General features: G+C 44.4%; 1 protein-coding gene across 2 annotated transcripts in view; it reads left to right on the forward strand.

Annotated features, from left to right (window-relative positions):
- The first annotated feature begins 2,873 nt into the window (after positions 1-2,873).
- The window catches only part of GRIA3 (glutamate ionotropic receptor AMPA type subunit 3), a 152,821-nt gene continuing 142,039 nt past the window's right edge, over positions 2,874-13,655 (forward strand). For both annotated transcript variants that reach the window (XM_059824329.1, XM_059824327.1), the window contains exons 1-2: positions 2,874-2,964; positions 3,858-4,016. In XM_059824329.1, coding sequence (XP_059680312.1) covers positions 2,874-2,964; positions 3,858-4,016 — 250 coding nt within the window. The remainder of the gene's footprint in view (positions 2,965-3,857; positions 4,017-13,655) is intronic.

Consider the following 13,655-nt stretch of genomic DNA (forward strand, 5'->3'; position numbering starts at 1 on the left):
TTTGGATTATAACAAGACTCTCTCTCCGTTTTGAGATGAGGCTGTGAAGCACCATTTTATTTGAGATGAGGTACCCACCCTCCTGGCTGTGTATGAAAATGAGGTTCTGACACATGCCACCTTCATTCATGGCTATTTTATCTCTTCTTTTGTTCTAACATCTATAACGTTAAACATAATTTCTTTCATAACTTTTTCAGTACATCATCAGCTGTCAGTGTGGCAGGTGGCGGTCAGCCTGGAATACACAGCTGCCGGGATGGAGAGAAAAACTTTCTGAGACCAAGCGAACAGGAAGAAAGTAGGGCCGCTAGGAAAGGATGCAAAGAAGAGGACAGCAGGACTTTGTGGAGAATGTGGTAGAAATAGGCTGAAGGTAGGTGGAATGGGGAGAGAAAAGTAGTTTGAAACTAGAAAGAGAAATTATTTGCCTATAGGAACATGCTTTTCACAACTATCTTGAACGTCTAAGCTTCGCGTACCTGTCTGTAGCTTTCATGATTGCTATGCTTACCAAAGGACATTTGAGAGAAGAGTGATCTACAGTGAAGCCAGGCTGTTGCTCATGATCTTAATTCTGGGTTTGAAACTTCCTGCCTAGGTGAGCTGGACTAGTTGCTTTCCTTGATTTTTAAGTTTTCACATCTGTAAAAGAAGAATACAATCATGCTTCATGGGGATGTTTACAGGTAATATTTGTAGAGTGCTTTGAGCTGGAGGAATGCTATGGATATAAAGATGGACTTTATACCCCACCTATCCATACACATAACCATTTCTTTAAGTAGAGAGATAAAGTGGTAACTGCCATCTCAATCTAAACAGTGAACATTACCCCACAGCCTGATATCTACCCCTGCCTGAACTGGAATAGTTCTTCCGGGCATGATTCTCGTAAAGAAACACACAACATGTAGCAATCAATGCATGCATCTAGGAATAAGTAGGAGTCACAGATATGCTGCCAAAAGCATGTGTTATGCTCCTGCATCATGAATGTGATGCCCTGTTCTTCACCTGTGCCTTTGGCTTCCTTCACGACTAGTGGTTTGAATCCTGATGTTATTCATTAGCATACGTGCAGTAATCTGCCACCATCTTACATCTTGCATACTTACATGAAGCTACAGCCAGTGGCACTGGTTGATTGTTTTGCAAATGCAAAGCCAACTGCTTTTGATATTATCCCTAACTCAACTGAACTTAGACCCAAAGAACACGAGAGTCTGAGATTAAGAAAAAACAAGAAAGCAGAGGAGGACCAAGGGAAAGTGACCTGCTGAAATGAGACAAAAAGGAAACATTAAGTGAAGAACAATCTTCCCTGGGTCTGTGAGATGGACTAGGTGACCTAATATCTCTTTTCTGTCTCCATTTTGTACAGTTTTGTGACCCTCAAAGCAGCAAAAAGAGAAAAGAGCTGCAGGATCCATACAGCGAGGTGTCAAGGAGAGGGGGGCAAGATCAGCCCCTCAGAGAACCAAGCTTCAAGCAGAAGCACAATAGCTCCCTACGGGCGTGCAGGCCAGGGGCGTACCAAGACTGGTGCTCAGCCAAGAGGTGGGTAGCAGAGAGTACACGGGATGTCCGTCGACACCCACCTGCCTGCTCCCCTGCGGCCGTCGGGTAGGCCGTGCTTTGTGCTGGGGCAACACCGCATCTGACACAGACGTTCCAGCATAAGGGGTGAAACAGGGAGACTCTGCTGGATTGCCCTCCTTTAGAGGAGGCTGGGAAGGACCTAATATTCCCTTGCGTGGGCTAAACTCGTCCTTGTCTTTCTCCACTTCATGGCCCTGCGGGCGGGTGAATGCGGGAGCCTGCCCCCGCAGGCGTTAGCACCGGAGGGACGGGCAGAACTCGGGCGCAGGGCAGGCGGCCCCGCTGGGAAAGCGCACCGTCCCCTCGCGCCCCTTGCTGGCTGCCCTGTGGCCTCTGCCAGCCCTCCCTCCCGCAGCCCCCCCGCTCCCGCCTCCCCGCCAGCCCTCTCCTCTCAGGCGCGGCCGCGGGCGCCGCGCGGGCCCTCGCCCCGGCCGCCCGCGCACCTCGGTCGCCGTCCTGCGCCCGCGGAGGGGCAGGCCCGGCGGCACCCGGCTGCCCCAGCCCTCATGGGGCCTCTCGCCCGCGGCCCCGGGTCGCCTCTGCCGCCTTTCGGCCCCCGGCCCTGAGGCGCCCGCACCGCCCGCCTTCCCCGGCGCTGCCCCGGCGGCGGGCGCGGGCAGAACCCCGGCCGCATCCCCCTCACACCGCCCGCCCTCCTCCCCCGGCTCGGCTCGGCTCGGCGCCCCTCCCCCGCCCGCAGACAGGCGCACGCACCGCACTCACACACGCACTCACACACACACCGAGGCGATGCAGCTTTAAAGGGGCCAGCTGCAGCCCGGGGGCCGGCCCACGTGAGGCCGGTACCGGAGCTCCCTCCGACCGCAGCCCCGAGCGCTGCCGCCGCGGCCGGGAGACGCCAGCGCCGGGGCTGGGCGAGCGGGCGGGCCGAGCCGAGCGGCGGGCGGCTGCCAGCCCGCCTCACGCCAAGTTTGATCGATAACCCCCTCCCGGCCCGGGCGGAGCAGCCTCGCCGGCTCCGCTACCCACCATCTTTGGGGGAAGTCCCTGCGCTGGGGGGGGCTGCTGGAGACGGGGGGAGGAAGGCAACCTCGCAGCCAATGAGCCCTCCCAGGCTGGGGTGAAGACAAGAGGAGAGGGATTTGGGGAAGGAAAAAAAAAAAGAGGAAGGGAAGAAAGGAGGGGGACCATCCTCCCCACTACCTCCGCCGGCATCGCCACCACCATTGACACTACTCCGAGTCTCCAGTTGCGCCCATGCCTGTGCCGCCAGTTTCGTTTTAGGGGCTGAACCGCAGGGGCTGAAGAAAATGGGGCAGAGCGCGCCCCGGACCCTCCTGCTGCTGCTGGCGGGGCTGCTGGGGGAGGCTCTGGCAGGGTTCCCCAACACCATCAGTATAGGTAAGCGCCCGCCGCGGCACCGCGACCCGCTCCTTTCCCCCCCCCGCCCGCCGAGGGGAAGTTGTGTGGAGGGGGAGCGGGGGGCGGCGGGGGGCGAGCCCGGGCGCCGCCGGGCAGGGGCGCGGGCGGCCCCGGCGGCCCTCGGGGCCAGCCCCGCTCCCGCTCCTGCCCGTTGTTGTGAGCGGGAGGCAGAACCGGTGCCGGGGCTGCGCTGGCGGGCGGCTGCGCTGTCCCTTCACCTCAGGAACGGCAGCAGGCTTTGGTCCGTGCTCAGGCGGAATCGTGCCCCGAAGCAGCGCATCCCATGTGGCAGATAATGTGGGAGAGTAACGGCGTGAATCTGTAACGAGGTGCCCTGGACCTGGGGCCGAGCGAGCCGTAAGGCTGAGGGCACGCGAGTGGAACTTGGGTTTTTTCCCTGCCTTTCCCTTGGAGCAGTGCTCAGCGGTGCGTGTTCTCCACCAGACCGTTTAAAACCGCACGCTTGCCACGCCGCACGCCACCCGTGCCCTGAGCAAATAACTCTGCGGAGACGTTATTGGGGTAGTCTGGAGGTAATTTAGGAGCCACAGTTTCCCGAGTTAAGACCTTTGAATCTGCGTGTGGGCATCCGTGTAGAAGTGGCCTGGTTTTCAAGGTGCACCTGCAGCTCCCACTGAGTCTGGATGGCTCAGGGGGCACCTGGATGTGATGTGTGGCTTTAAAAGCCTAACTTTGGACTTGGAGTACGTATTTCATGTACATGCTCTGTCAGAATTATGTCCTCAGACTCAGCCTGCTCCTGTTCATTCTTTCCTGAAATGTGCAGGTGCAAATGTAACTTATTGCCACTGTTTCTGCTCAAAATTCATTCTGAAATACCTTTTCCCTTTTTTCTTCTTTTTCCATGCTAGGTGGACTTTTCATGAGGAACACTGTTCAGGAGCACAGTGCATTTCGATTTGCTGTGCAGTTATACAACACAAACCAAAATACCACAGAAAAGCCCTTCCATTTGAACTATCATGTAGATCACTTGGATTCTTCCAACAGTTTTTCAGTGACAAATGCTTGTAAGTAAATACATGCTTTTTTTTAAAAAAAAAAAAAAACAACATTTCTTTGCTATCTGTCCTTATATTCAGTTTCTCCCTGGTAGCCTGGAGTTCTTGTTCATACAATATAGTGCAACAAATGTGTGTACTAGACGTGAGGTTTAGTAGATTTGCAGCATTATATGGTTGAATAATACCTTAGGGAAAGTTCTCTCACCACTTCTTTTCACCCCTTTAGTTTTGTTTTCCAGAAAAACAACCATGTTATTTATATAGCAGTGCTGTGTAGCTGTGATCAGTGAATTGCCGCTGAAGTAACATCCCTTTTCTGTTGAGGCTACAACCTAACCGTGTGAAACAGCGTAATTCATAATTTGCAAATAATACCATGTAGGAGTAAAACAGAAACAGCTGTTTACAAGCGACCTTGAGGAGACAAGCTAGAGGGGCTTACTTGCCTCTTCTGCCGTGAAATACTGGGTTGTTTTCTTACAGTGAAAGTCCTGTTAAAAGCTGAGGAGACTGTAAACTGACAAATACCATTGGAGCTGAGGGGAGAGAAAATGGAATCAGAATGCTTAGCGTTATATGAGAAATAGCTCTGCACAAGCAGTGCATGTGTATAATTTGAGCCTTTATTAACAGAAGAAGCAAAATAGAACTTTGAGTAGTGTTAATGTGGTGTTAAAATGCGAAATCTCTTTCTGAAAGACTGGTGCGTGTTCTGCATTTAAAAAGGCATTCCTTTACCAATAGTAGTTCCTGAATATTTGTTTTACTGATGCGTCCAAATTCAGTTTTGCACAGTTTTTGTTGTAAACCTTTGAAAATGAATGGAGTCTTCTTGCGAGGTAGCTGCATGCACTTTGCAGTATACAGAAATATGTCTGTACGTGATCTAAAGGACCTCTGAATGCAATGTACTAACTTTGGGTTATGAACAGGATTCCTGTTCATATACTCACAGTATAAAATCTTCAAAGAGGAAGCATTGTACTAAAATAATGAAGTACTAGAGTACAGAAAAATAGTATCTCTTGCTTTAAAACGATTTCATGTTTTGAATATCTTATTTCTTTCATTTTTTTGTTTGTTGGGAATAGGATAGTTCTTCTATTCCTGTCCCACGCTGTATAATCGGAAGGCTGGAGAAGTAGATATTCTATTCTTCTGAGTTTTCAGGTATTTTCTGAGAAAGTTGATGGTTAGAAAATATACAATAAGGAAAAATTTGGACAAATTTTGGATTGATATTCTAACATATCCCCCATGTGACTGCTTCTTGCTAGTGCAGCATTACACTTTTCAAAGGGCTTTGAATTAGGACCTTTAAAACTTTTGCAGGGGGGTTAATTACATAATAGCCAATAAAAATATTTGATAAAGTGGGAAAAAATAGTAAATAAAAGCGTGTCTGTACTTTGCATCTTATTTTACTAATCCTATCCAGCCTCAACAGCTTTTACAACAAACATCAGACTATTAATCCTTAATCAGTGTAATCCCTTCAAGAGGCTGTATCTCAAGCATAGTTTCCTAAATATCAATTATATGGATTTAACTAAATACATTAAACTGCTTGGGTGATTAATTATTAATTGTTTTTTAAAAGTTCTACCAGCACTTCTTTACAGATCCCAGCAAGACAAGTGAACCCCACGCTCATTCAGAGTACAGGGCTGCATGTTTCAACATGCATATTACCAGTGTAGTAAAATTGGGAAAACCTAAATCTCTGGAGAAACTGTAGACCAGGGAATACCAACCTACAGTAACCTATTTAAAAATAGAAGATGTGAAAAAAGAAACAGAAGAAAGAAAATGAAAGGTGACCTTGTCCATAGCTGTGTCAACTATCAGGTAATACTGTTGGTAGGAAAAGAATATGGTGAGTCCAAGTCACCAGTCTCAGTAGCTCAAAATAAGAAAAAAAAAATAGAACAGTTGCTCTTTTTGGATCTGGAAGCAATTATCTTTGAAAGTCAGGGCGCTCATACATATCGATGCATTAGGATGAACTAATAGCTCCTCACACTACCTGGCTAACATGTAAAACATTCTGGCCTAAGTACCCTTAATCACATCCTCACTTCCCTGTGGAGTGGTAGATAATTTCAGGGTCCTGCCGTATCCATGAAAGAATTCTTTCCACAACATTTTTACTTCTCCTGGAGATAAGCATAAATTTTCTCCAGTGCCGTCACACAGCCGTTTGATCAATATTGGCAATTGGCAGGGATCCATAGGAGAGAAACCTGCAGTGACTCTGACTGTGTTCACTGGAGAGGGAGACTGTGACTGACTTTGTGGTGGGATAGGTGAAGGAACCGAGGGGAAATCGGAGAAAATACCATGTGTAGCTTGAGCCTAGTGCCTGTACTAGTCAGTATCCATAAAACAATACTTTTCATTCTTCTTTGCTTTGATTTATATGATAGTGGCTGTAGTAAGTATTCATGCGTGCAGGAATTGAGGGGGGCTCTGCTCAGGAAAGACTTAGGTTCTTAGTGTACAGCTGCACATCCCGCTTGGTGCAATCTGGTGCATTCCAGAGGCAGGAGAAAAAAAATCCCTTCTGAAGTATCCTCATGAGCCAGAGATAAAAAGCCCACCTCTGGTAGGGCTGATTTGGCAATATCCCAACATGGGAGCAAACTTGTTTAGAAGCAAAAGAAAATTCCTGCCCTAAGCCCCTCCCTCTCATTCCTTTTTCAGTGAAATGATGCATAATCTGATTTATGTATATGTATTCCCTGCTTCACTGCTAGCACCGAGCCCCTCTCTGTATATTTAATTTACACACATGCATACAGTATTCATCCACTCTCTATTTATCTGCCCACCTATTTATTTAGCTGTATGATATCTTAACATAGAGCAAATGCAAACACAGATGAAAAGTCCAGTGTATTTAAAGGTTAACTGAAGTTTATCGGTTGGCTCTGGGGGGATTTATTACATCTTTTAAAATATGCAGCTTTTTGTCATCAGAAACAGAAAGGAAGAAAGTTAACTTGACCTGTGGATGAATAAAATCAAGTAAAACATGGATGTTGTATTTTCTTCAAAAACGCTCATGTAGGGAGTGAGCTAGCTTTTTCAGAATAATGTAACAACTCAAATGGATAACTTCATCACTGAAGCATCTTTCATGCTTTTCTTACAACCTCTGATGAAGGATGTTAGTATTAATGTTGAATTATGCGTACAGTTCTGTAGATCATATTCCCTAGAAATAACCCGCGTATGTCTTTTCTGCTCTGCACTTGTAGTGCACTATACTAACACTGCTCTAGCCTCTGCAGTGTCAGCTCATTAGCACACAGATCTCATATTCCCTCTCTGCACTGTCATTGCAAAAAACTGCTGTTGTACACCTTTAGAGCCAACAAATGTGCACTTGCGCTATGTACAATTTTCAAGAAATATTTAGAAAAGTAAACTCAACCTTACACGTAGTCCCCATGGAATTTCTCAAAAGAAAGCATTAGTTTTCATTAAAATCTGTTGATCATGTAATGATAGTGGTGGGATGCGTACAGGTGAGAAGGGGCTTTGATTGCAGAATCTAATTAATCTACAGGCAGATTCCCTCTCTGAGCTAAACCTAACCTATCAGCTGCAAATTCTTGTCCTGTTAATTTTTCTGAGCCATTTCTCGTATATCTTCTGAACCCAGAAGGCTTTTTGTGTTTTACCAAATGTTGATGTGTAGTGTTTTTAATACAGGCGCTCGTTCTTTAGGAGACCAAAAAAAGAGGGAAGATACAATGATATGCTTACCTTAAGTTGCTAAAATCCTGTAAGTGATTGTATGGACACTTTCTTGAAGGGGTCTGATTTCAGACTTTCTTGGAATTGTTTTCTTTACCATCCTTGCAGTCCTTGTGTTTAATCTTTAAAATTCAACTTGGTAGATTTTAATGAGAAAAAGTGCCTGTTTGTTGTTGTGAGAACATTGCAGAAAATGATACCACAGGGCTAGTAGCAGACAATTTTTCCAGTTTAACTGTATTACTCCCTTTACTAAAAAACAGGTGCATATGTATGTGTATATATGCGCTCACATGCATACTCACACACACGCACATTTTCCTTAGGTGCTGCTCAGCATTTCTTTTTGCCAGTGGGCAGATAATTTGCTTCCCTTGCATCTGTGTACTCTTTGGCCAGCTGGCAAAGGACACTGATGCTGAAAGTGGTCAGCTCCCTTCTGCCAAAAGCATAAGCATGTCTTGCTGAAAGTCTTGCCAAGTTTGGGCCACGTACTGGTGGTTTAGCATGAGTAGAGACCACAGGGTAGATGCCTCACTCTCCCGATAAGGAATGCACTGTGGTTTCTCCCAGCATTCTGTGGTAAAACACCTGGAAATGTGCTTTCTACACAACTCTATTTATTACAGATCCCTGTAAATGCCTTTTATGCTGCGGAACGTGCTCGAGTATTTTGTTACTGCTGTGTGACAAAGAAAATAAGCTGGCTTTAGTTTGGGGGGTCAAAGCTTTTGCAATATTGGGCTAGGTTGAAAGGTGAAGGGTGTGTTCCAACTGAAGTTTGTTTCCACTTCATGGCAGAGCAGATGATCTGTCATTAAGCTGAATGTGATCTCAGTGTTAGCAGAAGGAACCATACTGCTTTCAAGTATGTTTTATGATGTCTTAAATTAATTTTAAAATAAGCTGACACTCCTTTTTCTCCTCCTCTGCTGCATACACAGCATTTACATACTGTTTAGATGTTAGGGTTCCATTTAACTCACACTGTGGAGATGGAAAAAAATCTTATATGCATGGACACTTTTTTGAGAAACTCTGAATTCACGAACTGAATGATGAGTAAAGCACGATGAAGAACGCCATTTACTTGTTCATTTTCTGAAAGATTTTGTGCAGATGTAGGATGAAATTGTTCGCTTTTCCTATATAGCACTGGGCCTGGAGGACTCATGAGACTATTGGCATGGGTTGGAGAGCTACTGATTAACTGCACATTCCAATAAAATGTGTAACAGCTGTAGTTTATCTCTGGGAGGAAATGGAGATGCCATGATGGGAAACAAGCATGTGACAGTAGCTTTTAACAACAACAAAAACCCACAGTTTTGTTGAAGGCTGACTCAGGAAATTGTCCAAGAGCCACAGAAAACAGCATGTTTCTTTCCTCTGGGTTCGCTGTGTTCAGTGTCTGGGAGGTGGGAGGCCACCCTACTGCAAGTGTAGGACTGTTATGCAAGAAGGTGTGAAATGAGGGAGCTGATAGATCTTTAATGATTCTTCATTGTCACAATCCAGCGATTTAACATTTTTCCGTTTAAAGTACATATTTTGTCATTACTGATTTTGGAATGCTAATTTTGATTTAGTTAGGCATCCTTAAAATGTTTTAGAATATGTTATTTTTAAAGGAGCAACAGTTTGGGTTCATAGTTCAGTTTCAAACCAAGCCAAACCACAGAATTGAAAACTCGCGTTCACTTATTGTGAGAAGGATGTTTATGTTGAATTCGTATTTGGCGTTTAAGTTACAGCCTAAGATCAGTACTTTCTATGCTGCTGTAAAGCGTAGATCACTGGAAGGCCATGGCCCCCTTTTTAAGGGAGCTCGTAAGACAGCCTAAAAGCTCTATACCTGTTGTTGCTATACAGGGGCTTGTACCTTCACTGGAGCAATGTGGCGATCTAAAAATAGAAATATAAAAATGATTGATCTAGATCAAACCAGTTTCTGTGAAACTGTGCAATGATTGCTGCAGTGAAGCAATTTGCAGATTTCATCCATGGGGATTCTTTTTCTTCTAAATGTGTATGTGTTACGTTTCCCATCAGAGGCAGAGGCGTGCTTCCCTCCGTTATATCACCTGCTTTATATTATTGTTGATCTTCAGAATATCAGATGCCCCAGAAGCCTCAAACATGAAACCATCTTGGAGTTTTTCATGTGCAGTCCTCTAATGAAGACTCCGAAGTAGACACTCATGGTCGGCTGTTTGTAGTCATTGCAGCGTGGATGCTAATAACTACCACGCAGCTTCATAGTATGTACTCTGGCCTGACTGTATCGGTGAGGTTGGAGATACTGCTATAGCACCAGAAATGCAGAGTTCATTTATCAGCATGTAGCTGTATGTGAAACATTCAAAGGCAGTGCGTGCCTTTTTAGTTGATCTCACCAAGGTGTAATTATTTGGGGTAAAACTATCATAGATGCACAGAGCAAGAGAGAAACAGGTGATAAGGTTTCTGTGTAAAGAGGAAGAGTGAATGTAGGAACGAATTATGTCAATGAATCCACCTAGCAGTCCTTCCTGCATATCCTCATGGTGTCTGAGGCGCTAGGTCTGTTTTATCATCTTAATAGGTTTTAAAATAGCGAGTGGCAACATGCAGCCCTCACACATACACTCCACAGGAGGCACAGAAGCTCTTATGCATGAGGATCAACCTGCAGGGACACTGCGCTGCGGATAACTTGCCTAGGCACTTGTAAAAAGGGTGAATGGCTCTCCTAGAATTGGATAATAGCCCAGGTGAGCACTCTTCTGCTGGAATGGAGCGACCTATCTGGTCATTTGTATGTAATTATTTTGCTAGATTATTTGGACATTTCAGATATGCTCAAAGTTTTTTGTTTGTTCTTTCAAACACAATTTACAACATGTTCACTTCCAGACCACTTGTAAGTTACGCGGTTGCCTTTGGATGCTTGGTCCTGCCCTTGGGCTTGTATTTTTTGGAGTTTATTCAAATGTGATATTTGAAATTCTGATCAAGAATTTAAAAAAAAAAAATGCAGGGCTGCATGGTGACTTAAATGTCTTGAGTTCTTTTTAATACAAGAACTGTCTTTAAAATGATATGCAGGTATCTGGGAAAGGTACATCCACTCTCTGATGGTATATAGTCCATGCATACTTCATTCCATGTATACTTCATTATTTTCACACCTCTTGCTCCTGGACTGATGTGTGTAATGGTGCTTGCTGATTTCACCCTCAGTAGTTTAGTCATGCGCAAACATCAAGCGTTTGGGCCCAGCCCATGTGGTAAAGGGACTGAACGTGGGAAATTGCGGAGTCTTCTGATGGCTTTTAGCATGATTTGCAGTAAGTCAATTTGTACTTTTGGTAGCACAGTTTTGGTATCTCTTGTACAAGGGTAGTAAGATTTACCTGTATCAGACTGGTATTGCAGGGCTGTTCGCAGTGAAAAACTTGGAGGGCTTCAGCTAACAGTGCCTTCTTCATTTTATTGATCACTTCTTCCACTTCCCTTCTTAAAAAAAAAACAACAAAAACCCAAACAAACCAAAAAGCAAAAACCCCACCAAAAAGCAGCCTCCTCATCATGCTTCTGAAAAATAAATTGAAATTAGCACTTACTAATTTGCTGTCTTTGCCAGAAAACGACGTGTGTTCCCACTGATGGACCTAGGAGAACATGTGTTGCAGCTGTACAGCAAGCCAATCTATCACTTGACAAAGGAGAAGTTTTCAGCTCTTTGTGTGAAATAATCAAAGCTGTTGGAAAGAAAGCAAGTTTAATATTGGAAAGTTCTTTGTCTCCTACACACCCTGGATCTTTATTCTAAGTATGGTCCATACTTCTACAGCCCAGCATGTGCCCAATTCTTGCCTACCTGACCCACACTCAGACTGCGTATTTGAGTGGTGGGAGAAAGAATCGTCTTTACTAGCAGCGGTGTGGCCTGTTGATTTCTCCCAGTGAGGTCTGTAGAATGTGCTGTAATCAGTATCTCACAGCTGCCAGCTTTTCGAGGAGATGTGCGGCAGTGCATTTCAGGGGTTAGTGCCTTCCATGATTTCTTTGTCTGATCTCCATTCCAGAGGTCTTAGTCCGAGATAGGTGCTGCAGCCCACTTAATGAACATGGATCAGGTCTTGCGAATCACAGGGTTGCTGCATCATGACACAAACCTTGATTGGTCTTTGTACCCTACTGTGAATACTAAATTCCTTAAAACATATGGTGGTTGCCATTGTTTGTGTTTTTCTTCTGAGGGGGAGGTGCAGGGGGAGAGATGGCTTGGGGAGAAATGGTAATTGGTAAGTTTTTTCGGGTGATGAACTTTCTACAGGACAACAGGGTAAGACATTGTTTTTTACTGATTACGGGGTTTTTGTCATCTTAGGCTTTACCACTTGTGTCACCAAGTTTGGATTCTAATGAAGTCTCATGGTCAGAAAACTCAAGTTCATGTGCATTCTTTTCCCAGCAGTTAGATGAGAGCTAATTAGTGTCCATTGATTTGCAAAGAACTGACCCAGGGTCTAACCCTGCATTGAATCGAAACCGTTAGGGGGATTCTAAATTGTCTAGCAAGTTTAATGTACTCAACCATCTTTCTCCAAAGTGTTTGTGCACTGGTCAGGTAGCATCTCCAGAGTGGGTTCACTACCATTGTGGAGTATGTCAAAAAGAGTTGAACCTAAGGAAATGCTGAATGAGTGAGCAGTCAGCGTAATACCTGCTCTCCTACTTTGAATTTCCTTTTTAAAACATTGGTTTTTGTGCCTGTTTACTTACAACTTCTTGATGAATATAAAATAATGATAAAGAGAAAAATGTACGTGGTCATCCTATGCCAGCTAATCCTCTTTCAGCCATGTCAACAGAATGATTCTCATGACTAATGGTAGTTTTAATATATTTATATTGAATGCCTTGCCCAGCTCAGACCAAGTTCCTCCATAGAACCGTTATCCCACCCCTGTTTTGTGCATCCCAGAAACGGATTGTATATCCCAGAACATCATGCTGCATGACTTCAAAAACACATATGATTGGAAATGATGGGAGCTGTGTGACTTGCTAATCTTTCATTTCAGATGTACTTCCAAAAAGGTTTTAAAGATTAGATTGGGATCAACCAGAAAATTAGGGAATTAAAAATAAAAGCTTTTTAAATAGCTTCAGACTTCAAAACATTGACTCGGTTTCAGTTGAAGCCAAATGTTTTGTTTTGGAAATTATGATTTCTGGGTTTTGTAATTTTTTTTGTTGACTGAAACAATTTGGTGAAGCCTATCTGAGTTAGCAAGATGTTTCTGCAGATGTGAATCTGCCTTTTTCAATGTAAAAGCACCCGTTCTGTCCAATTTTTATAATGACGTATAGATGATGGATGTGAAAAAAAACATTATGCATGTTTTGGAAGAAGCTGTCTGCTTTTTTCAGGGTATATACTTGAAGCTGCTTGTGATGAATTTTATGGATAGACAATTTTTGTCAGTTAAGATATGTATAGCATGTCTTTCCACACCATCTACAGGCAACTTTATTACCTGGAAAGGCAGTGAGATGAGCCCAAAATTGATGAAAATGAGACCAGTTAACCCTCCTGAAGTTTTCCACTACTCCAGGTGCAGAAGTCGCCTTGTTTAAAGCATGAATCACTATAGCTTTGCTACATGCAGAGCGTAGTAAATGTAGTGATGGTTTCTACAACCACAATGTCCTGTTTCAAAGACGTGCATTCGTATGCATCAGATGTGTTTTACTGCCAGTTGTTTTGTGCTATATAACACACAAAGAAATTGCAAGCAGTGATACTTAGTTGTGCATATCTGCAGTGACCACTGAGACTTAAATGTTTTAGTGCTTCATTGTTCTACCCTAACAGAAAGAAAAAAGAGCCTC

This window comes from Gavia stellata, chromosome 14 (assembly GCF_030936135.1).
Source record: "Gavia stellata isolate bGavSte3 chromosome 14, bGavSte3.hap2, whole genome shotgun sequence".
Lineage (NCBI taxonomy): Eukaryota > Metazoa > Chordata > Aves > Gaviiformes > Gaviidae > Gavia > Gavia stellata.